The 26,468-nt window shown below is 41.9% G+C and overlaps 1 protein-coding gene across 1 annotated transcript; it reads left to right on the top strand.

The window, feature by feature from the left end:
* The first annotated feature begins 183 nt into the window (after nucleotides 1-183).
* hspa4a (heat shock protein 4a) lies at nucleotides 184-26,321 on the top strand. The gene is made up of 19 exons (XM_034099297.1): nucleotides 184-508; nucleotides 5,661-5,718; nucleotides 5,840-5,980; nucleotides 15,554-15,676; nucleotides 17,628-17,727; nucleotides 18,020-18,153; nucleotides 18,700-18,944; nucleotides 19,266-19,342; nucleotides 19,691-19,842; nucleotides 20,855-20,961; nucleotides 21,547-21,680; nucleotides 22,017-22,198; nucleotides 22,716-22,799; nucleotides 23,434-23,580; nucleotides 24,037-24,162; nucleotides 24,302-24,409; nucleotides 24,669-24,788; nucleotides 24,928-25,089; nucleotides 25,352-26,321. The coding sequence occupies exons 1-19, from the start codon at nucleotides 402-404 to the stop codon at nucleotides 25,547-25,549; spliced, it is 2,505 nt and encodes an 834-aa protein (XP_033955188.1). The 5' UTR covers nucleotides 184-401; the 3' UTR covers nucleotides 25,550-26,321.
* The last annotated feature ends 147 nt before the right edge of the window (nucleotides 26,322-26,468 follow it).

Consider the following 26,468-nt stretch of genomic DNA (forward strand, 5'->3'; position numbering starts at 1 on the left):
AAGCCAACAAAAAAAAGTGTTGGTATGGTTTGTTGACTAATTGTTTACACTGTGTGTCAGGCTTGTAGAAACCTTTAAATCAGAGAGAAAACCTCCACATGTTTATAGAAAAGTCCAGAGTGGGCTAGATTTATCTAGAACGACTCAAATCTCGCGATGACTTCCGACGAGAAGTCCGTTGGACCACATTGCTGCTGCAGCCTGCTGCCAGAACAGATCAGAGACACCGGTAATAGACAGCGGTGTGGATTATGTATAGAAGTAGCTTTACTTAAGAACAGTTCATCACAACTACCTCTCCTTGCTTTAACATATTGTCAGAGCTCAACGTTTGTTTTATTTAGCATAGGTCGAACAGTAGATAACGTTGTTATAGCCAGAGGACAATCGTATCACAGAAGATGTCAGTGGTGGGATTTGACTTGGGCTTTCAAAGCTGCTATGTAGCTGTAGCCCGAGCCGGAGGGATCGAGACTGTCGCTAATGAGTACAGTGACAGATGCACACCGTAAGTACCTTAAACACATGTATTATTTATTGGAATTCTTAGAGGACAGCTACAAAGGACAGAGGGTTATTATTTTGTAAACGCTTGTATGTATCTCACCGGTCATAATACACGTGAATGCTGCTTGTACTGACTTGCTAGCCAAACGTGTATCCCCCTGGCTTTTAAATCTACCTATCCGTATTAGAAAGTCAGTATTGTCAATGATTCTAACGTTAAAGCAAACCATATAAAACAATCCTTACAGCGTGTCTTCCTACCACCAATGGAGCCTTAACGAGCTAGCTAGTTAGCTATAAGCTTACTATACAGTTTTTCTCTTTTACCGTTACTATATTGTTTGGGAACAGACCCTGGTTGCCCGGTGAACAAGAGCGGGCGGTGTTAACCCCGTTCTAATTGCTGTTGTTCACGTCTTGGAGGCGAAAGCTCCGACCAACCGGTGTGTCCCGTGTGGCAAACTGTGCGCCTCAGTTATGTTCTCAACGATGACGACAGCAGCCAGCCGCATGTTGGAATATTCTAGCAAGTTTGAGTTAAATTAAAGTGTTTTATGATGTATACTTAATAGGGCTGTCAGTCGATTACAAATATTTAATCGCGATTAAAAATATTTAATCGCGATTAATCGCATGAATGTCCATAGTTAATCGCGATTAATCGCAAATTAATCGCACATTTGTGATCTGTTCTAAATGTTGTGTGTGTGTGTGTGTGTGTGTGTGTGTGTGTGTGTGTGTGTGTGTGTGTGTGTGTGTGTGTGTGTGTGTGTGTGTGTGTGTGTGTGTGTGTGTGTGTGTGTGTGTGTGTGTGTGTGTGTGTGTGTGTGTGTGTGTGTGTGTGTGTGTGTGTGTGTGTGTGTGTGTGTGTGTGTGTGTGTGTGTGTGTGTGTGTGTGTGTGTGTGTGTGTGTGTGTGTGTGTGTGTGATGTGCAACTCAAGGCATATGCTCAGCTGCCTACTCTGTTTTCATTTAAACAGCTCCTTATATCCGTTAGCGCAGCTAGCTAGCACCAGATGCTAACAACAACAATGCACGTAAGGTCTCTCTCTCGCTCGCTCGGGCCACACATACACACACCCAGTGGTGTAGTCTACTTTTTTGTAGTGGGTATACTCTAATAATTGTATTCATCCATCCTAGAGCGACGCATCGCGGAGCGACACCTGTCTCGAAACAACACCTCATGAACACCATCACACTCACTAATGCATAACTAGTCTTGAGACTGGTTATGTGTTATCAACATGTCAATGTATTATAAGCATTTGTATGTGACTTTTAACTGCCAGTGACATTAACAATAAAAGAATGAACAATGATGGAAAAAGCCCACTTATCTTCTAGGGTTGAACAATTAATCGACATTTTTATCAATATCTCAATATGGCCTACTGCAATTTTCAAGTAATATACAATAAATATGGTCATGCTACAGATGTCCTGGCCCACACATCATATTCTACACTTAAAAAAACATCTGTGTTTCGCATAGATCTGCACAAATATCACACAATAATCATTTTAAACCTATTTTTCAATGCATTAGTTTATTCAAACTTGTTCAGCCCTATTATCTTCCATAAATCATTGTCAAACTGTATCAGCTTAAATGAACAAGCAAACATCCTTGAAGTGCTACAAGACAAATTAGCTTCAAACAAGAAACAAATTAACAAATAAGCTTCACCTCAATAAATGAGGGTTGAAAAAGCACTCGACATGTCCATACTGGGTTCACTGTGTTAGTCCACAAGCCCTGCAGATGTAGCCTCGTCAATGAGAACAGACAACTTGCTTGAAGATGTCACAATACTGTGAACTATTTGTTTCTGCATCTCTTTTGTTTTGTGTTTTACAATTTTTGTGGAACTGTACCTTGAGTGCAGACTAGTGCCCATGTTGGCACAATTTTTTTCCTGAAGCTCAATGAGACTATCATGGTCAGTAAAAGGTTGGTTCATCTTTGCAAGATAGTATGCTGTTCTGAATACAGAATATGTCTCTGCAAACACAGTCTCTGACACAGCTCTCACCACATGTCCAACTAAATCCTGTCCACCCTTCTCCGTGAGCTCCTGGGCTATTATGTGTGCTCTGGAGTCTGGACGTCTCATGTCGTCTAATCTATTTACCTAACTTTCTGTCCCTCCACTCTAACCAAGGATGCCTGTTCTTAAATTCCATAGCCTGACTTTCAGTGGCTATGGCACACACACACACACACACACACACACACACACACACACACACACACACACACACACACACACACACACACACACACACACACACACACACACACACACACACACACACACACACACACACACACACACACACACACACACACACACACACACACACACACAGAGAGAGTATCTCCCTCCCTTTCTCTTCCATTGATCCACCACACTAACGTTGATCAAGTTAGCTAGCAAGTTAGCTACAGTTACGTTAATGATATCACCTTTAGGACAGCCACCTGACATGGCTCTTCTTCTATAGTGGTAATAGGGGAAAACATTGAAATATTGTCGTCTGTTTTCGTTTCATGTTTGCTTCCTGTTTAGCGCTCCGCGAACTTGAATGGTGGACGGATCAAATTCTGATAACGTTAGAGAAACTTGGGGTTTGTCAGAGCCGTGTGTTGCTGTTGCTTAGCAACAGGCCACATGCGACGGAAGCTCCAGACGTCCAAAAGTATTAACGAAGAGGCGAAAGCGTGAAAGCGCAGTCACAAAATGAAGTTGTTACGTATCATCGCTCATTTTTAAGAGGGTATACGGAAATCACTGGCATTTTCTAGTGGGTATACGGCGTATACGCTCTGAAACTACAGGGCGGCCGAGGGAAAAAAAAATACATGCGTTAATCGCGTTAAAATAATTAGTTGCGTTAATTTTTTTTGCGTTATTAACGCGTTAACTTGACAGCCCTAAAGATATTGACTTATACCATTTATAATATGTACTTACAAAATAAATAAATTGTTTGAATTCAGCTCATTTGGTTGCGCCAGCATACTGTACCCACTATGGCTTTGGTGTTGTTTCAATATCCTAATGAAAAACATTATTTTCAAGGGGTCGTTTGAAAGGTGTTGACCTGTGTACAGGTGCTGTAAATTAGACTGATTATATCTTCAACAATATTAGTTCTTACTTAAACGTGTTATCTCATCAGAAATAATGTTTTTCCATTGATTTAATTTGGTTTAGTTTTGCTGTATTTTTATGGGGAATATAAAATCCATTATCCCTATGGGGAACAAGGTTTATCTTAATCTTATTTAAACTGATCTAATGATTTTACTCTTTTTGTGCACTCTGCACAGCTGTGGCATAAACATTACATTTGATAAGCATTTAACCTAATGTAGTACATTGCTTAATGCTTATGTCCCTGTGTTTTACCCTTCAAATCAGTACAAATGGTTTAAAGGGCCCATGTCATGCTTTTCCGGTTATTACCAGTCCCCTTGTGTGTTATGAAGGTTTTTATGCATGTAAACGGTCTGCAAAGTCACACACCCTCAAAGTACACCCTGTAGCGAGTACAACTCTAACACAGAAAAGACCTGTCTATGCTGCCCCAAAATGCCTCCTTGGAGATTTCTCATTTTCCATTGTTTACTTCCTGGGTTCTGTGACGTGTGAATACCCAAATCAACAACAAATGACCGGATTGGCCCAAATGGACCAATCCGCGGAGCACCTCACACACCAGGATCCCTTGGCTAACTAACAGGGAGTCCCCATTGACTTGCATAGAGCTCCCTGAATGCTGGTAATAGACGAGTTGGGATCTCGGAGAAATGCTCTCTGCAGACCCATTCTCACAGCGTTATAAACCTTTTTCTTACTCAATATCAAGCCACACTTATTGTTTTTACTTTGGCTGTGAGTGTTTGTGTGTGCTCAGGATGAGTTTAGCTTGTTCTCGCTGTATCGCTGACCCGGAAACCTGTCCGCTCTTCGCAGCAACGAGCCTCGCAACGAGCCTCGCAACGAGCCTCGCAATGTCCCGACCAATCAGAGCACACTAGGCTCACAGGGAGGGGGGGTGGGGGAGCAGGAGCTCCAACAAGCCGTTTAGGACAGAGAGTGAATACCTTGTGAATACATATACTATAGATGCTGTATGAGAAACCAATGTGATTTTGGAAAATTGCACGATTTAAATCTATTCTAGTAGACCTCAACAATGGAAATATGATCAGTAGAAATGGCCATGACATGGGACCTTTAAAAAAAACACCACATCATAAAACTTGTTGACTTTCTTTTGACATCACAAACTACATTTGTGTGTTGACGATCACCATTGACATCTGTGTTTGAAAGAGATTTTGATGACAAGCCTGTTGAGACCAAATCCCGCTTGGATACAAGTTGACTGGTCACATTATGTCCGACTGTTTATACATAACCTTGTTAACTGTAAGAGCTGGATCTAAACAAACTTAAATGCAGACACAATGAGCTACAGTTTGTTGGCAAATATCTTAAGAAAACGCATATTAAAATGTTACAATTATGCCAACCCAAACAAACTGATAGCATTGCTACTGCTGACATAAGAAACAGTTGGTCCAGTTTATTGTGGGGTGGCCTCAGTATAGGCATGAGACCATGTAATAACTGAACTAGCAAGTACATTCCTCTTGATTGAGGATGTTTCCCCAAATACCTGGAACATACAAAGCACGTACACTGCTTGCTCTTAATATCATGTGTGCTGTAGCTTAAAGGTGGGGTATGTAATTTATTTCAGAAACACTTTTTGTTATATTAATATATTCCATGGAATGCTCTTAACATCCCGATAGCAATGAATATATTAAATGCTTTGACAATAAATACATTAAAAAAATCATCTGTGGAAGCCGTAGCGCTGTAAAAAGCACGACCGATCATTTTAGCCAGCCTGGCTAAAATAACTGGATAGCCTACCTGCCTGTCAGCCGTCCGTCTGTGCACAAACTTATCTCGTGCCCTCATTGGTCATGTTCGTGTGTGTTGGAGGAGGGGCTCTGTAAGGAAGTGGCAGATTTTTTCCGGTTGCGTCATTTCAAATTCTAACGCACTCGAGCTGGTTTCTCCAAAATTACCTACCCCACCTTTAAGATTTCTGTTTTTTTCTCTTCCAGCTCATTTGTGTCATATGGACCACGTAACCGATCTATAGGAGCAGCTGCAAAGAGCCAGGTAAGATCAATTCATTTGTAATAACATAATTTGAGTTTATTGTAATTAAATCCCCAAAAGTGGAAACGTATATCTCATTTGTATTTATTATCTCTTCTTTAACCTCCTTTATCACGTCCAGGTGGTGAGCAACTGTCAGAACACAGTGCAAGGCTTCAAGCAATTCCATGGCAGGGCGTTTTCAGACCCCTATGTCCAGGCAGCCAAGTCTAACCTGGTGTATGATCTGGCACAGTTGCCCTCTGGATCCACCGGCATAAAGGTAAGTAATAACTATATAGGAAACTTGCAATCAATTAACTGAATTCATAAATATAAACAAAATGTTCTTTTGGTGCCATCAGAGTCCTCACTCTCGAGTTGCGTGAGTGAGGACGCTGGCGTGTTTGTCGCCGCTTCACTTAGTGTGCTGTTTTTTCCCGTGTTTTTGTGTTCTAACAACCACAAATCCACTGCAAATAGTCTGCTAAAGCTACCATAACTGTCTGGATCTATCGACTGTGTACCTACATAGCTCCTGCATAGCTACCAGCCATCCCCTTCAACCTGGGACCTCTGGAGCTCCATTTCCTTCTCCACATCCCCAGTCTGTCCCCTCAACTCAGCTGCTACCCAGTTTCTTGTTAGCATTTCCCTGCTAGCCACTGCTGGCTTCTCAATTTAGCTGCCGCCTTGCCCCTGCTTAGCAGCTCGTAGCTAGCCGCTGCTCCTCTGTGCTGCTGACATGGCTCTCTGGAAATACTCCGCTCTGAAAATGTGGAATCTTGTCTGCCACAACACTCCTAACTGCCTCACTACAATACAATCACTTGGACTCCTTCGCCGTCCCCTCTATGTGCATAAGGCTGCACGTCGCAAGTTTGTCTACTCTGACCCCACCACACAGACAGACCGGCGGTCCGTCGCACTTCGCCGACGTCATCAGAGCACACCCTACGTGCATAGCTGTAATCTGAGACCTCTCGGCTGTATCGACATCATCAGCCCATTCCCCATTCACCCCCTCTGCCTCAACAACTACAAACAACAATGCAACATTCATGCTGCAGAATGTTCGATCACTGAACAAAAAAGCACCTCTGATCAATGACATCAATACTGATCATAAACTTCATTTCCTCTGCTTAACCGAAACATGGCAAACTGAACAGGATTTCCTATTACTCAACCAAGCCACTAGGGATGTAACGATATACCGAATATCGCGGTAGTGAGACTGACAAAATCTCCCGCGATTTAAAAAAAATAAATAAATAAATGGAAACACTTTTTTTTGTTTTAAACCTTTATTTAACCAGGTGGTCCCATTGAAATCATCGATCTCTTTTTCAAGAGAGACCTGTCCAACATGGCAGCAAGTAGGTTACAACATGAACATAAAACAATAGAACACAAAAGGACATCGTATTTACAGGGCTACATTTACACACCTAGAGACATTGACAAGTACCAACAGTATATTTATATCTCGCCCTGTCAATAAGCCTCACCTTCTTGGCAAACACTGTATTGTTTTTGAAGTGGTGGAGAGACAATGCATAGTTTGACCCACTGCTGTCACCCATGGCCAAAGCATATCTCTCCGTCCCACTGAAGTGGCGTTAGACTTTTTCGCTGTCCGTCATTTTGACAGACAGGATTGTAAAATCGTAAAATATCCGTCATAATCCCTTATTACCCGTCGGGTCTGAACAGTTCACGAGAGAGCATTGCATTTTTTTGTCTTCCCTTTATTATTCAATATCGCGATAAATACCGTACCGTGGACTTGTTATCGCGATATTATCGTACCGTGAGTTTTTGGTATCGTTACATCCCTACAAGCCACACCTCCTGGCTATGTCTACCTCCAAAAGCCCTGCTCCACTGGTCTGGCGGTGGGCTGGCTGTAATATACAGGGCAGAAATCTCGATCAAAGAGCTTCCTGTACCCAACACCACCTTACTTGAATGTCTTGCCTTCACTCTATCTGGATCTGCACAGCTCCAGGCGGTTCTTAAATATCGCCCCCCCAAAGCCTCAGCCTCTGCCATCTTCCTGTCGGAACTATCTGAGCTACTCACCTCAATCTGCTCCATGTCCCCATCTACGCTCCTTCTTGGAGACTTTAACATTCATGTGGACTCACCCTGTTGCACGTCTGCCTCTGACTTCCTGGCACTTCTGGACTGCTTCAATTTTGAACAGCATGTTCATGATCCCACCCATGCCAAAGGCCACACCCTGGATTTGGTATGTACCACTGGCACAACTGCATCCCACCTGCAGTGCCTCAACCTGGCTGTCTCCGACCATCATGCCATCTTGTTCACTGTGCCTATCGCCCTCCCCAGACAGCTTGTACTGCAGACAATTACCTACAGGAGCTTAAAATCAGTGAGCGCACCAGCCATAACCAGCCTCATAGCTAGCCACCTGGCCTCCGATCCCCCTGACACCTCGGTTGACGGACTGCTAGCCCAGTATAACACTGCTCTCTCCCTGAGTCTCGACTCACTTGCCCCCCTCATTACTCGCACTGTCTCCTTCACCCACTCAGCCCCCTGGTTCACCACCACTCTCCGTGCCATGAAAGCCTCTGGCCGCCAACTGGAGCGGCTCCACAGAAAATCTGGCCTCACAGTCCATCTGGAGGCGTATAGAAAGCATGTCAAATCTTATAAGGACACTCTCTCAAAAGCTAAGGCACACTACTACTCCTCACTCATCGGTAACCAGCAACACCACCCCCGTATGCTCTTCTCCACCATAAACCGCCTACTCCGCCCAATTGACCCCCCCAACCCAGCAGACGCCCCCGAGCTTTGCACCAGGTTCCTTGACTTCTTTGAGGACAAAGTCAACTCCATCCACCAGGAACTCCAGGCCTCTGCCCCATCCACATGCCACACCACCTCCATTCCCTGTTCGCTCAACTCAACACCTGCCTCAATGTTGTCTCTCCTCCTTTGCACCAGTGGATGCCACACAGGTTACCAAACTTGTCTCAAAAGCTAAGGCTACAACCTGCACCCTTGACCCCATGCCCTCTGCCCTGGTCAAAACTTGCCTACCCATCCTCAGCTCCACCATTGTTACAATTATCAACTCCTCCCTGGAATCAGGCAAGGTTCCCGCCGTCCTCAAGATAGCAGCTGTCACCCCCATTGTCAAAAAACTTGGTCTCGACCCCGAGGACCCCAGCAACTTCCGGCCGATCTCCAACCTTCCTTTTCTTAGCAAGATCATGGAAAGAGCAGTTGCTGCCCAACTCCACCATCATATGTCCGACCATGAGCTCTACAAACCCTTCCAATCAGGCTTCAGATCCAACCACAGCACAGAGACGGCCCTTATTAAAATAACCAATTACCTCCTCATAGCCGCCGATTCTGGCCTCGTCAGCATCCTTATCCTCCTGGACATCTCCGCCGCATTCGACACAGTCTCCCACACTATCCTACTCAACCGCCTATCCCTCTACCTTGGCCTCTCTGGTACAGCCCTCTCCTGGTTCCATTCCTACCTCTCCAACAGGCAACAGTTTGTGACCATCGGAAAATCCAGCTCTCCCCCAGCCCCTGTCAACCAAGGTATGCCGCAAGGTTCGGTGCTCGACCCCTTCTATTTAACATCTACATACTCCCCCTCGGTGAAATCATCCGCCAACATGGTCTCAACTTCCACTCCTATGCCGACGACACCCAACTCTACATCAGTACCAATCCATCATCCCAGCTACCCCCACTGTCACTTTGTCAACTGCCTCCGTGACATCAATCAATCAATCAATGTTTATTTATATAGCCCAATATCACAAATGTTACATTTGTCTCAGTGGTCTTCACAGTGTGTACAGAATATCAGTATGACAATACGACACCCTCTGTCCGTAGACCCTCACATCGTACAAGGAAAAACTTCCGAAGAAAACCCACAGTTTAAAGGGAAAAATGGGAGAAACCTCGGGGAGAGCAACAGAGGAGGGATCCCTCTCCCAGGACGGACAGACGTGCAATAGATGCCGTGTGTAAATTGAAAAGATAATACATTTGCAACATAGGTAGTCCAAATGTTTGGAAATGCATGTGTGTATAATAGGAAGATGAATCCACGAGGATATCCATCCAGGACCGATGATCCAGGACCACAGCCACGACTCGCGATCCAGGGCTCGCGATCCAGGACACAGGACCGCAGGATCATCCATGACTCCGGATCCCGACGTATATAGACACCAAAAAGAAAGACATTTGGGGAAGCTGGGTTAATCGGAACATGAGAGTACACAGGTATAGACAGAGAGAAGGAAGAAGTAAGATGTCCCCCGACAAACTAAGCCTATATCAGCAAAACTAGGGGCTGAATCTAATCAGCCCTAACTATAAGCTTTATCAAAAAGGAAGGTCTTAAGTGCACTCTTAAAAACGGATAGGGTGTCTGCCACCCGAACACAAACTGGAAGCTGATTCCCTTAATGGGCAGGCGCCAAGCCTGGATGTCAAAAAATCTACTTAAACTCAACAAGAACAAAACAAAAAAAAAGCTCATGGTTGTGGCCCCAAAAACACTGCTCCGGAAGGTTGGAGATCTGCTTCTCACCATCGATGGCGGCTCCATCCACCCTTCCCCTGAGGTTCGCAGCCTGGGCGTCACTCTGGACTCTAGCCTCACCTTCAACTCCCACATCAGGTCAACTGTCAAAACTGCATTTTCTTCACCTACGAAACATCTCCAGACTCCGGCCCTCTCTCTCTCCTAACCCTGTTGCAGAAATATTAATCCATACCTTCATCTCCTCTCGTCTGGACTACTGCAATGGAGTTCTGTTCGGGGTCACCAGCAAAGTCCCGGACAGGCTCCAGTACGTCCAGAACTCTGCAGCCAGGCTCCTCACCCGCACTAAGCCCTGGCAACACATCACCCCTACCCTCATCCACCTTCACTGGCTCCCGGTCAAGTCACGCATCCAGTACAAACTCCTCCTGCTAACTTACAAATCTCTCCACTCCCTAGCCCCTCCATACATCTCTGACCTCCTTCTGCCCTACACCCCCTCTCGTCACCTGCGGTCCTCCGACAAAGGGCTGCTCTCCATCCAGCGCTCCAAGCTGAAAACATTTGGCAACAGAGCCTTCAGTGTCGCAGCCCCCACCGTCTGGAATTCTCTCCCCTCTGCAATCAGGAATTCAGACTCTGGACACCTTCAAAAACACCTCAAACACCATCTGTTCACTCAGGCTTTTGGCCTCAACTAATATACAGTACTCAGCAACCTGTTCCTGCTTTGTTTTCTTCAGCCTATGTATCTGTATCATTATTATTACTTTTTTTTTTTTTTTTTGTTACTTCCCATTGTAAAGCGTCCTTGGGTTTCGTGAAAGGCGCTATATAAATTGAAATTATTATTATCAGATGGATAGTGTAAGATTCAAAAGCCTCTCAAAGGTCTTGAAAAGTACACGTATGACAATGCCTGGCTTGTACACTGCAAACTCACAGCCCAGCATGCTTTCGTGTCCCTCTGGAGATTATTAATGTGAGTCATCAGAAGAAATGACAAATCAGAGAAGATTGCATCGAGCTGTTGTTGCCCACAAAAACAGTCCTTGGTTTAGGAGTTTTAAGATTGCATATTTACACATTATATACACATTACATTACATTTAGCTGATGCTTTTATCCAAAGCGACTTACAATAAGTGCCTTCGACCAAGAACATACAAACTTGAAGAAAACAGAATCATATAAGTACATCAGGTTTCATAGAGCCAAAACATTTCAAGTGCTACTCAATTAGCTTTAGATAAGCCAGTCCTTTATTAGTATATAAGTGCTAATACACAAATATGGTTACGGTACAGTATTACAGTGCTTGTTTTATGAGCTTCAACTCTGTTTAAATCCTTCAATAAAACAGTCATATTTATAGCTATATAAATAAAGTTATTAATAAGAAGTGTCAACAATATTAAGAGATGAATAGGGTAATATTATGAGCCAAAATCACCATAAAACGTACCCAGTTGATTACTTACACCAGGGGTCGGCAACACCTGGCACGCGTGCCACCGTAACCAGCGGCACACTAGGCATAAGTGGAATAAGTGTGCAAAATATTAAAATGTTATTTTCGGATCCTGAACGAGACCGCCGCCAGAGTGCGTCTCCCCGGTACCTGCAGAAGGAAGCCATGCACGCAATGCAGCCCCGCTCTCTTTAACTCCAAGTGACTTTCTGTCGCTTTCCTCCGTGGTGCAGTGCTGATCGTTTCACCACAGAGGAAAGCACTTCACAAATTGCAGTACCCATAAGGAGCTGTACAAATGCTGCAGTTGTTACGTGGCTGTGTCTTTAGTTGAAAGCCCAGTGGCGATCTGCTCGTCTCTCAAAGAAATAATATGTTACAAAGAGGCGGACTGGCCATCTGTGTGTTCTGGAGAATCACAGAACGGACGATCGTCCTTATTATTATGCTGTTCAAACCAATTATTTAAATTTGTTTGTTAAATTCGGTATCATGTAAGTTGCACTGACAGGTCCACAGTGCTTCCCCGAAGCGAGGCTCCCCCCGCCTTCCTGTTGACAGTTCACGAGCACCAAGCTCCGACGTTTTTCGACCTGATTTATTGACAAATTATTGATACATTCAGTTTACAAAAGGCAGAACTCATTTGCAAATTGTACGTGTCCGCCATTGTTCGTTTAGAAGTGTTAGTTTCGGTTCTGCTTGTCGATTCCTAAGGAAATGCATCTCGCCGCTTTCTGTACAGTTAGACGGGGGCGGAGCGGGCGGGAAGTGTAGCACAGTGGCAGGGTTGGGAAGCAACACTCGGTTCCGAGTAGGAACAAATAACAATTTTTCCGGTACCGGGATTAATGAGAGTTGTGAGGACAGGAGGCGAGGTCGAGCCCCGCGGACTGCAGCTCTCTCTATGCTCCGTATCAGCTGATCGCTGCTCGGTGCGGCTCAGCGTCTCTCTCTTTCTACACACAGCGGATCCGCTGCCCGTTTAACAGCCTCATCTTTGTCAAACTTTCTTATGTTCTTTCTCTAACACGTAATGAAGGTTATTAAGCGTTTTAACTCCTGTGTTGTTAATATTAACCACCATTTCCTTTATGAAGTGAAGCAGCCTCCCTGTCTGTCCTCGCGCTGTCCTCACATCCCCGGACCCCCAGACTCAGAGGAGCAGGATGTCAGTATTGTTTATGAAGCAGGGTATAGAAAGTACATTATGGAAATGTGAGGTGACGTGCAACAACATTAACCTTTCTGTTGGTCGCTTGTCAGCAGACCCTTCACGCGATGGCAGAGCGAACAGGTACAGGCAGGGCACATAGTGATAGCCCTATAGTTTCAATCTACGACCCACTAATAAACATATGGACATGGGTTACTATTTAAAAACAATGGTAAATGTATTTAGGAACCTATCAATGTGATTTTAAGTCGGGGTGCCCTCAAATCCTCTAAGGGGGTCCGGGGGCTTGCTCCCCCGGTAAGATTTAGTTTTTAATTTTGGAGTTAAATGCATCATCTGGTGCATTTTGATTGTAAAAATAAAGAGACTAGATATATGGGAACACCTATATGAAACAGAACTGTATACATTTCAATAATCATAAAATCATGGCCATAGCCAATAACATCCCATTTCCAATATGAAAAAAACACTGAAACTTGTTTATTTATTTATTTTTGGTTCATTTATAGTTGTGAGTGTGTCTGGGCTCCTGAATCAGCCTCTCCCTCCTCTCCTCCCTTCTCCTCTTTGAGGCAGCAGCAAAGACTAGTTTTAGCTCTCAACAAGTTTTAAAAGTGTATCTTACCTTTTTTCACCTAGTTAACTTTTTATTTATTTATTCATGCATATTTTACTAATCACTACCCCCTCAAATGGAAATATGTGTTTACATAAATGGTAGGGGTGTAACGGTTCACAAACATTTCGGTTCGGTACGTTTTCGGTACAGCAGAATTCTTTTTCACAAAACAAAACATATAAATATATTTTTATTATTAAACTGTGAATAATGTATTCACTCAAATAAATACAAAATATAATAGAATGAACATTAAGCTATTAGACTATTAGTTTTGGGTTTTTAATTATTATTAAACTGTGAATATTCACTCAAATAAATACAAAATATAATAGAATGAACATTAAGGTGCAGCATTTCGATGAACTGAAATAATCTGTATTTGAACTGTACTGTACTAGTACCTAAGCAGCCAGTTTGACATTAGGACTAGCTTGTTATTGTATTTTCATGTTTTTTGAAAGAAAGATGAACTTGTTCACATTGCTTGCCGAAATCAGCAGATCAGCTGGCACTAACAATGTCTCCTGCTGTGGAGAACACCCTCTCGCTAGGGACAGAGGTAGCAGATACAGCCAGGTAGCGCTTTGCTAACATGGCAACATAAGGATATTTGGCGTTTGTAATAGCTTTGGGTCGGTCTGAACTTTTTGCGAGTGGTGGAGGCTTAAATGCTAGCGGGAGTTGGGTTTGCACTTCAGTCTTTTTTCTTTTGGTACCGGTGATATTCACGTTCGGGTGATGCCTTTTCAAGAGTGTGCAAGTTTGATGTATTGCCAGCCGTGCAACCAATTTTAGTTGAACAATGCCGACAAACAGCTTTGGTTCGGTCCACCTGTCTTTGTCCGTCATCCTTGTACGTAACTGCGAAACCAAAATTTTCCCAAACCAGAGACTTCAATGATGCTGGAGGATTTTCGAGCTCAACTTTATCTGCGTTCGCCATTAATTTTCGACAGTTCCTCAAATTACTGACTACATTTGAACGCATCCCTCTGACCAGCTCTCATATGCCTCTCATCCAATGAAATGACTTGCTCGCTCTATGACGTGTTGAACCCAATGTGAGCAAATTACTCTGAATGCTGCGACACAGCACCTGAGATTACTTCCAAAAAGTTGTTCACGTTCTCAATTTTTTACGTTTAACGTTGTATTCGTTCGGTACACACCTGTACCGAACCAAAGGGCCCGTACCGAATAATTTCGGTACGTGTACCGTTACACCCCTAATAAATGGTGACCAAACCGTTTGAGACCCACTGAGAACCTATACTAAGTTAACTGTATAAACACTCAGAGAGTCCTTTACCTCACCTGAGCTGAGGTTATCCCGAGCTTGAATGACACAAAGAGACCAATCAAGGGCTTTGATTTATGATCTGTATGACAGTGGCCATGTCGGCAGGCCACATCATGTAGACAGCCAGTCACCCTGTGTGAGGCAGGCCACTTAACAGGCCAGGCCATCGGGGAACCCCCCGGTCCTCCCGATGGCCAGTCCGGGACTGGGTACAGGAGGCGTAGAGCGAGGGATCATTGTCCACAAGTTAATCGATCGCAGATGGCGTCGTGGTCACGGACGAATAAAAAAACAAATGAAAAAAACTAAATGGGTCGCGAAATATACTTGGGCGGCCGTTAATATACCTGGGCGGCCCGCCCAAGTATAGTCTATGTGTGGGAAACCCTGCATTATCTTATTATAAATGTGCTAAATTGCATACATTTACCGAATAGAAATGTGAACATAAGATAGAGCCAGGTTCAACAATGGTTTTTACGGAGGACATTTTGGACACCTCTTAATCACTCCGACGGCCTTCACAAAAACCAAGTCCCTGAATTAAATATGAACAAAGTCCTCTTTAAAGTAACCTTTAGAATACAGATAGGAATGTAGTTTGGGGGGTATCTTAGTGCTACTGAAGTGGATATTTCTGACTTTTGAGAAAACGGCCTTTTAAAGATTGTAAAATTCCTGCATTGTCTCCCTTTAATAGTGTACTTGATTCTCCCTGACTGTAGGTGATGTACATGGAGGAGGAAAGAGTGTTTAGCATCGAGCAGGTCACCGGCATGCTGCTGACCAAACTGAAGGAGACTGCTGAAAGTGCAATGAAGAAACCAGTTGTGGACTGTGTCATCTCGGTAAGGATTCCTCGAGAAACCTGCAGTGCTTTCTCCACTTCAGCAGGTTGTCTGAAAATCTATAAAACTTTATTGTAGAATAGAGTATAGTGCATTATTTTTCTTCGTGCCTTGTCCAAACATATATTATCTACTTGGCATCAACTGTCTGAGGAGGTGTTATGTTACTTGTTGGATCACTGCACATAGTGTATTTAAAGATATGACCTCGGACTGATGAGGTTTACTTTATTAACTTTACCTCATGCAATGACCTGTACTTAAGTGTTATAGTTCATTATCCACTAGGGATATAACGATACCCAAAACTCACGGTACGATAATATCGCGATAAAAAGTCGGTGTTATGCCGTGTGTGCCATGCACCTCGCGGGAGCGCGCACAGCGTAAAGCAAAACCTCCCAGACATGTGTTGATCTGTAGGCCTACGGCAAAGTACGGTTTGGAAACTATATAATTTCCTTTTGGAGGGCATGCATAACACGGCATAACACCAGAGCCTCGCTGCGGGGAAACGTTGGCGCTGTTCCGAGTTTGTTCTAATCTGTCAAAATGACAGACTGCTTTCAGATTTTTCCGTCATTGTTAAATAAAATATTCGGTTAACGCGACCACTGCGGTCCCAGCAACATCAGTACCAAGCAAGAGAGTTTTTTCCAGAGCAGGGGATATTGTAAATGCCCAAACATCCCAGTTTATAAATACCTGGAAATGTGGACATTCTCATATTCCTAAAAACCTGTCTGATGATGCTGAGTGAGTGACTAGTGAGTTTGAGTTGAGTTACTTGAAAAACTAAAGTGAAACTTGATTTATTTGATTGCAGGGTCTGATTATTAAATGTCCTTGTTTATTTGTGAGATGCAGTGGCACAAAGAAAATGCCTACTTTGTTTGGTAGTCCTAGTAGGTACAAACACACTGGTTTTATTGTTCCAGTCTGTTATTGTCACTTTGTTTTTGACACTTTAAAATACTGCTATCCTACTAAAATGCTGTACAAATCAGATTTATTATTTAATAAAGAAACACTTTCCGAGTAAAAAAATTTGTATTGAAAAAAAAATAATGTTATTTTTTTTTTATTCGATATCGCGATAAATACCGTACCGTGGACTTGTTATCGCGATATTATCGTACCGTGAGTTTTTGGTATCGTTACATCCCTAAAATATACTGTTGGTACTTGTCAATGTCTCTAGGTATGTACATGTAGCCCTGTAAATACGATGTCCTTTTGTGTTATCTGTTGTTTTATGTTCATGTTGTAACCTACTTGCTGCCATGTTGGACAGGTCTCCCATGAAAAAGAGATCGATGATCTCAATGGGACCATCTGGTTAAATAAAGGTTAAAAAAAAAGTAGATTTTGTCTATTATTTACCGCGATATTCGTTGTTACATCCCTAATATCCACCCTTCCTTTTTGACCGCTATTAATGGCATTTAGTTGCATTTTCAAGTAGTTTGTTTTATAAAAATGTCCAGTGAGAGTTGCCTTCTCGATGTATAAATGTTTGTGACATTTTGAGCTCCAAGCACTTCACCAGATGGCTTTTCTAAAAGCTTTATTTCCTCTCATGCAGCCTGTTGGAAAAGAACGAGATGGTTGTGTTTCTTGCTGTGATCACTATATAAACTCACTAACAGCATCTGTTATGTAACGTTACGGACCTCACACAGAGAGGCTTTTACTCTCACTGGTTTCACTGGTCCACAGTATGCCCTAGAGATGACTTACATATTATTATTACTGTTGCCAATAGCTAAAATTAGCCCTTTCTAGTTTCTTCAAGGAGAGCACAGAGAGAAACAAACAGGGCAACGTTATCCAGACATGTGATGCATCAAAGTGATCATTTACACAGAAGGAATAAAGGATATGTTTGGCATGTCATTAATGCCTTACATTTTCATTATTGCCGGTCATCGACATTCTTTTCTATTCCCAGGTACCAAGCTATTTCACTGACCCAGAGAGAAGGTCTGTCATGGATGCAGCGCAGATCGCTGGCCTCAACTGTCTTCGACTAATGAATGACTCCACTGCAGGTACATTATCTCTATCCAGGACGAGTAGCATCCGAGCCCAATTTAACTACTTATTGGGTTATTTGAGAAATAATAACATTGTGCCATGAAATTACATCTACAGTAAGTTCCGTAGATATTGTAGCATATGTGACAAGTATAACAAATGTACATTTATAGTGACATTTTGAACTGAACTGCTGATCTTTAAACTAACTCAAAAGCATCATTGAGTGACATCTTTTGCAGCATTTTGTTGTGTTTATCTTTTGAGTTGAGCACAAACTAACATCAGTCTTCCTGTTTGTTGCAGTGACTCTTGCATACGGCATCTACAAGCAGGACCTGCCAGCTCCAGAGGAGAAGCCCAGGATAGTGCTGTTTGTGGATGTGGGCCACTCGGGTTACCAGGTGTCCGTTTGTGCATTCAACAAGGGAAAGCTGAAGGTGAGCAATGAATCATTTGTGTCCACACAGAGAGAATGTTTTTAAAACCGGTTACGATGATACAGATCTATGTTCTTGGCTGGTTTGGCCAAAGGTTGGGTAATTTCTTTTAATCACATGTTCATATTATTTTTCTGAAGTAAAAAGAAAGATGAAACCTGTTATTTTAAAACATTTCATTAGCAGAAAATAACTTTTAAATAGGAATACCTTACAACTGAAGCAGGGCGCAACCTGAAAAGTGATAGAATTCACTAGAAACATAATTCAACGTCACTGCTATTTATTGAATTGATGAAACATTTCAGATATCTTTCATGTAACAAACTTTTGAACCCTGAATACTTTTTTATAGCATAAGGTACGGTTTGTTTATTCCAACATACTGTATGTATTGAATGAGTACAAATATTAAGCACCATTTTTGAGTTATCATCACCTGACCCATCCTAGACATACAGCTATACACTGGAATGAAATACTCATCTAGTAGTTAGATCACCTACCATACCTTTAAATATTTAACCCATATCTTCCACCTGGCAGATCCTGGCCACAGCGTTTGATCCAGAGCTTGGCGGGAAAAACTTTGACAACATCTTGGTCAACCACTTTTGCGAGGAGTTTGGGAAAAAGTACAAGCTGGACGTAAAGACCAAGCCGCGGGCGCTGGTCCGACTCTACCAGGAGTGTGAGAAGCTCAAGAGGCTGATGAGTGCCAACTCCTCCGACCTTCCTCTCAACATCGAGTGCTTCATGAACGACATCGACGTTTCCGGGAAACTTAACAGGTGAGATGCAGATTTATTTTAGAAACTAAGACAAGTAAAACTGTAATACTATAGGTATGACAAAAATCATAAATGAGGCTTTAAGAAAATGGTAATCTTTATGTTGTATGTGATACTGATGATGTCAATCCAGGCCAGAAAAAGCAACCTGGCAGCTCCATTTATTTTGTATAGTTTTCTTTTCCATGGACTAGTGTCAGAATATTAAATAAGGCTGCCATGACCACGGATAAAAAAAATGCATGGCTATAATTAGAAATGACTTTTAGAGGTACTCTGTGTATTTCGGTCTATTAATAATCTATGACCATGTGTCCCCAGAGGTCAATTTGAGGAGATGTGTGCAGGGCTGCTGGCCAAAGTAGAGGGTCCCCTGCGCAGCGTCATGGAACAAACCAGTAAGTACATCTGACTTGAATGTCAGCTGGACTACCCCCGTCATCACATGCACACCCACATTGAGTAAAGAGCCTTTCCTTCTGTACACTGGCATCATGCTGGCCTCCCTTTATTCATTTCCTTTTATCTATGCATGTTGATACTGTGCAGTTGTAGCACACATCATTAACAAACATATAGTGGAAATGTTTTTGAAAAAAAAATTTCTTTCACCAAATGATTTAACTTAAAGGAAAAATCCTGATGTAATTTTTAAGAAGACTCAAAGTGTTGTTAAACAGAGGAATCATCACTATGTAAAGCACTGACTCAATAAAAAGTTGATCTCTCTGCTTCCTGTCATCCAGAGCTGAAAAAGGAAGATATCTACGCAGTGGAGATTGTAGGCGGTGCCTCCAGAATGCCAGCCATCAAGGAGCGAATCGGCAAATTCTTCGGGAAGGAGCTGAGCACCACCCTGAATGCAGATGAAGCCGTGGCCAGAGGCTGTGCTCTGCAGGTACGGCTCACCTGTCCAGACCCAGCATTTAGTGTTGTTGACTCACGCAGCAGACTAACTCACTGACAGCTGTGATGGTAGAGTGGGTGGATTATGACAAACATGGATTTTTTAAAGGTCTCCTATTATGCTATTTTTAGGCATATATTATGGGTCTCAGATATATAAAAAACATGTCTATGATGTGTTCTGCTCAAAACAGATCATGCATTTTAGACATCCCTCATATTCCTCTATTTCAGGCCTGTTAGAGAATTGCTGATCTGGGTCCTTAGCTTGAACAAAAAAAAAAGAAGAGGAGGAGGAGGAGCCTGCTCAGAATTACCCGGCAGATACAGTTAAATCCTGCCGGGATTAAATACCATATCATGTTCCAAACCACATCAAGGTTATTTCTGAAACGGTATGGAGCTCAAATGCTTTTTCTCTTGCGGGTTTACCACAAGGTGAATTCCTTTTTTTATTTCCTGCTTTTTTACACATACTCTCTCCAGTACAGGTTAGCTCTGAGTGTTAGCGATGCTTGCTAATGTAAACAAAGACCATATTACGTCCAAAACAGTCGGGCATTGTTTCTGATAGCAACTTTCTGATAGTGCCGTGGGTCCGCATTTCCTATATTGCATCATATCGGACACAAATCTGGATCAGCTCTGTTGTACCTCAGTTTTTAGAGATTTGGGTACGGAGGAAAAGAGAGGAGGGTTTTCTTTTTCGAACATAATCATGTATAAAAGACATCAAAAAGTGAATTTTGCATGATAGGTCCCCTGTAATGCAGGATTTATGATTTAATGTGTTTTTTATATATTATTAGGTTTCAAAATACCAGAAATGTGCTGGTAACAGCTATACAATCATTAATCATGCTTTCCTTTCTAAGTGGTAGTAGAATATTCAGGCTGGACATTGATTTATTTTTTTGCTGACTCAGAGTAATTAAGCCACTTCAAGGAGGGAAGTTTGTGCTTTAGTCATTTTTGTTTGAATGTTTTCCCCCTTTTCTCCTCAGTGTGCAATCTTGTCACCAGCATTCAAAGTGAGAGAGTTCTCCATTACTGATGTGGTGCCCTACTCCATCTCTCTAAAATGGAATTCGGCCGCAGAAGAGGGACTGAGGTACGAGCTCCGTCACACCCGAGAACATCAAATACTTTCTTTGAATATTGTTTCATTTGAAGAGAATAGGAGAGTTCATAACACATACTGATTTGGACATTATGCTTTATAAGAGGTCTTTATTGTTGCAATGTTTAAACTTTCAGGAGTTAGTTTTTTTAAATGTTTAGATTCCTTTTAAATGTTAAGAATGTCATCAGTTACATGTTGTACTGTTTGTTATTTTATATTATGTCTGTAAGACCATAGTTGATGACACACTGATAGTTTGACAGCTGAAGCAACCCAAACTCTGAAAATTATAATAAGAAGAGAGTTTTGAAAAGCTTCCCAAACCTGCAGTTAGGACAAGGCTGGAAGTCTGCTTGGGATTTTCTTTTAAGAACACACCTGCCTGCAGGATATATTGCCACACCAACTGTAGTTCATTTCCACCACACACACCCACCATCTGAAATCTATGCTAGTTGCAATCAAATTTAACCAGATATTTGAAAATGTCAAATATCAAGCCATGTCAAATATTTGCTCAAATTGTGTTTACTCTTGTTGAATAATTGACTTCACCCTGCTGTGTGCCTACAGTGATTGTGAGGTTTTCCCAAAGAACCACGCAGCTCCCTTCTCCAAAGTTTTGACCTTCTTCCGGAAAGAGCCCTTTACTCTTGAAGGTTACTACAACAACAAAAAGGAGCTGCCCTGCCCCAACAGCGCTATAGGTACTGCAACATCAAGCTATATTTGATTAAAAAAGCTATTGTAACTGAAAAGTCGTTTCTGGAGATATTTTGTATGTTAATGATAAAGTTTGAAATGCAAGCTTAAATCCTAAGTGTGCCAGTTATAGTTATCTTGGAGATTGTTCATTTTCAAATGTGATATGTGCAAGCATCTAGCTTTGAGTGGTTGCAACTACTTTGCAATTCAAATTATGCTTACAATTAAGAAATGTTACTTCCAAGATGTTTGATAGCTTCCTAAGGATTGCTATCACATGTTAACTATGCCATTTGAATAATTGAATTTCCGTTTTAACACTTTCCTCTGCACTACAGGCCAGTTCCTGGTAAAGAATGTGGTTCCTCAGGCGTCCGGGGAGAGTGCAAAGGTCAAGGTGAAGGTTCGGGTCAACATTCACGGCATGTTCAGTGTGTCGAGCGCCTCGCTGGTAGAGGTCATTAAAGTACCTGAAGGGGAAGAGTCGACGGAGAATGACCAGACAGTGAATGAAGAGGAGGTGTGTACTTTGACAGCAACGCACACACACCTTTGTGTTTCACCTCAGACAACCTGTTCACACAGTCAGTCTGGCCACACCTCGATGTTGTATAAGCCAGAAATGCCGTCACTATGGAATTTTGATATCTTGCCTTAACAAGTTCCAGACCTCTTCAAGGGCTTAAAGTTGTCTTTTGCTAAGGCCTCCTTTATAATCATTTTGGGTTGGTTTCCACCTCTTTAGAGCAAACTTTACCCTTTAATGTTCCTCTGATTGAATGTCACTTCAACTAGGGTGACACACAATAGTAGATGGCATAACGTCATGAACACACATTACACTACCTCCGCATTACCTATAAGAGGCTGAGGACACATAAGTGAGAAGGAAAGTGAAGTTGTTTGCTGACTTGTGATACTCACATTCAATCGGTCTGAAGCCCGAGTTTGGATAAGACTAGCTGCATAATGCCATGTTTTTTTTTTTTTAAATATAATGAATGTACTATGTCTTCCATTTTGTTACCGTTTTTCAGAACAAAATGCAGATGGACCATGAGGATCAGAAACTCGCGACTGGAGACAGCGAAGATAAAAAAACAGAAGCTGAAGAGATGGAGGTAAACTTGTGCTGACCTGTAAGGCAATCACCATAGAGTTAGGGCTCTTTGGATTCTCTGCTCCTTATTTCATTTCCCTCCTTCCTTCTCTTCATCCTTGCTTTTGTTTCTAAAATCCTCCCTTCGTTCTTTTACCCTATTACCGTATTTGGCACTTCATTAAGAAAGGATTAAATAAACAAAGAAGTAAAAAAGTTGATAGGGGAGAAGAATATAGTTAAAATAAAATACTAAAACATTAAAACTGTACTAACAATCCTCAAAAGTCTATCGTTTGGCAAATCCAACACAAATAATAATCACATTAACAGGAATATAGTCTGAATACAGTAATCCTGCACACATTTAAATGACTTTATCATCTCTAGTTGGGGCACACAAGCACAAAGAAAATGATTTGATAGGATTAGTTTAAACCTTAAGGTGGAGCTTGATAGATTCCAGTAAGGGGTCACTCACCAGAGGAAAATGACTGAAAGTCCCTCGAGGCTTCACATGTTTTATAAAATAATATAACCTTTTATGTTTTCTCAGATTCACCGTCATTGTACTAACCTCAAGCATATGTTAAATATATAACATTATGTAGGTTATAGTTGAATATATTCATTGTAATTCATCTCTCCTTTATCAGACAACAGAGGACGACAAGCAGGGGAAGAACCAGCCCCCTCAGGCGAAGAAGCCCAAAGTCAAGACGAAGACAGTGGAGCTGCCCATAGAGAACAAGTTGCACTGGCAGCTGCCCAATGACGTTCTGAATCTGTGTGTGGAGAATGAGGTAATGCTCTGAAAATCACCAGGAATGTCCAGCATGCATTCAGCCATGTGGACGTGAGACCCCCAGATCCTATCTTCTTTTGCTTTTTATTTCAAACAAATGGGTATGATTGTCAGTCACTTTATAATGTATGTTTATAATATAACAGCTATGCTTATCTGATGACGTAATCATGACAACATTCTATTAAACTAATTTAAGTTTTCCTTTTACAGAGTTTGTTAATGTTTTCTAAATAGGTGGAATCTTTCCCCACAAAAGTGATAATTGTTATTCCCACTTCACAAGCTTACATTTAGAGAGCCCGACCTGATTTCAAACTGAACCAAAGTGTTGACTGTAGTGATAAAAGGTATAATATGTCATATCAGTAAGCGGGCAAAGTAGCATGTTATTGCTTGATTGTGTCTTCTTCTGCCGACTACATCGAGAACACCATTATTGTGACTCTTCCAGGGTAAGATGATCATGCAGGATAAGCTGGAGAAGGAGAGGAATGACGCTAAGAACTACGTAGAAGAGTATGTGTATGAAATGAGGGATAAACTGCACGGCATCCTGGAGAAGTTTGTGAACGAAGCTGTGAGTAAATCACACTTGATGCAAAAATAGCACCAACATTTATATTTTCTAAAATTAAAATGTACTGCATGCATTTCATGTTTTGTTCTTTCAATTGTGTGAATTGGGAATTGAATCTAATTTCTTTATTTACTTGTAGGATCGTGACACATTTTCATTAAAGCTGGAGGATACAGAGACCTGGCTGTATGAAGACGGAGAGGACCAACAGAAACAAGTTTACATCGACAAACTGGGTGACCTGAAGGTAACCATGCATGCAGTGTGTAACTGCACACATGTTTATATGTGAAATGTTGATATTACCATTCAATAATGAACTGATATTTGTAGAAGAGGTTTTGGTACTTGTGCACCTATTTCAAAACCGGATATAAATGCTAATTTGCATTTTTTTGTAATAGAAAGCTGACATTTATATTTCAACATTCCTTTACAATGTCACTTTTTAATTTTTTTGTCCCTCTGGCTGATTTTCTAACTTAACCTGATGTTCTTTTCCACAGCAAATGGGTCAGCCAATTTGTGAGAGATACATGGAAGCTAACGAGAGACCAAAAGCATTTGAGGAGCTTGGCAGACAGATACAGGTGTACATGAAGATCGTTGAAGCTTACAAGGCAAAGGTAAGTTTGTCTGCTCACCAAATGAATGCTTAGTTAGATTAGATTAACCTTGATGTATTACATCACATGGTTATATGTCAGACTACTGATGAACTATCACCAAACGGATGTAATCATTTATCTGTGCTTTTCCTCACAGGATGAGCTGTACGACCATCTGGATGAGCTGGAGGTGACTCGGGTGGACAAGCAGGTGAAGGACGCCATGGTCTGGATGAGCAGCAAGATGAACCAGCAGAATAATCAGGACCTCACTCTGGACCCAGTCGTCAACATCGGGGAGATCCATGCCAAGATTAAGGTACTAAAAGAGTGCATTCAAAGGCACGTACAGATATATGACCATAGAAATACTGGAGGTTGTTACCACAGCTTCATCAAATCCACTCCCGTTAGATGTAATTACTGGGAAAAAAAGTGGGTAAATCATCAGTTGTCAAATTGGTTGTACACTATATCTTTATTTGGTTTAAAACCTGATCGAGTAAATCATGGTCTCTGTAAAAAAAATAAACCATATTTCTACCTGTCCTCTAACAAATATTGTCTTCTTCCCTGTTCAGGAGCTTTATTCAGCCTGCAACCCCGTGCTGTCCAAACCCAAGCCCAAGGTGGAGCCTCCCAAAGAGGAGAAGACAGAGAACGGGCCGGTCAATGGGCAGGAGGGAACAGAGGAGCCATGCAACTCAGACAAAGCCAAACCTGCAGGCACGGAGGAGGGAACACCAGAGAAAAAGCAACCTGAAATGGACATTGAATAACTTGTTTTACCTGAGTTTCACCTCCTCTCCTGCTACATGCCCCTGATTTTGTCCTTCATCTGAGATTGTTATCGATGACACAGAAAACACACAGAGCTGCATCCCTTATCAATACTATTCATCAGTCAGCCACCCCGGCATGTCATTTCTCTTTCTGTTTTTTGATGAATACAAAAATATTACATAATATTAATATTGAAAGGACTACTTTATGACCTAAAAGTTGTGAGCGTATGGTGGAAACTGCTATCTCCGTGTTGCTTTGATGGCCATTAAGTTAACGATTGTTTGTTCAGCATCTCCTGAGCACTTTTAAGCTAAGAATGTGAGATTTAAAGAATTGTAATACAAGTGGCTAAGGCTTAGCAAAAGAAAACTAGTAATACACGCAGGATTCATGAACATGTATAATATTGCAGTATGTCTAAATATGGTATAGGAACAGTGTACATGACAAATAGTAAAATGTGTTCTCTACAAATAACTGTAGCTGCTGGATTATGATTTATTTAGTTAAAAAATAAGAGGAGATTGTGTTGAGTATACTTGTATTGTATGTTGAAACTAGGTACTTAAAGTAACTGTCATGCAGTAATTCATTGTTTGGCTTTTCTCATTCAAAAGCAATGGTCTGTTGGTTGTTCTCTGGTAGCCTTGTACTGTCTTTTTTTTCTACTCAACAGTGTGAATGCTGGTCTAACAAATCACTTTCAGGGTGCTGCTGTTATTGCAACATCACCAAAAAAAGCAAAAATAAAACTTGACAAAGAAGCGTGTGCTGTAAGAAATGGCTTATTCACAAGCAATAGTGTCAGTTCTTCCCTTTACCCTAGTTTGTAAAGTGTACCAGTAGGAAATGTCATTGTAATTTTGACAGACAATGATCAGGCTGAACCATTTGTTGATTAATTGATCCCTA

Source organism: Pseudochaenichthys georgianus, chromosome 14 (assembly GCF_902827115.2).
Source record: "Pseudochaenichthys georgianus chromosome 14, fPseGeo1.2, whole genome shotgun sequence".
In the NCBI taxonomy this organism is placed as follows: Eukaryota; Metazoa; Chordata; class Actinopteri; order Perciformes; family Channichthyidae; genus Pseudochaenichthys; species Pseudochaenichthys georgianus.

What these genes read in the sequence shown, in the direction of transcription:
- hspa4a (XM_034099297.1), top strand. Translation starts at nt 402, where the DNA reads ATGTCAGTGGTGGGATTTGACTTGGGCTTTCAAAGCTGCTATGTAGCT. An exon ending in TCAACAAGGGAAAGCTGAAG is followed by an intron (nt 18,154 to 18,699) that starts GTGAGCAATGAA and finishes TCCACCTGGCAG; the next exon opens with ATCCTGGCCACAGCGTTTGA. An exon ending in GCCGCAGAAGAGGGACTGAG is followed by an intron (nt 20,962 to 21,546) that starts GTACGAGCTCCG and finishes GTGTGCCTACAG; the next exon opens with TGATTGTGAGGTTTTCCCAA.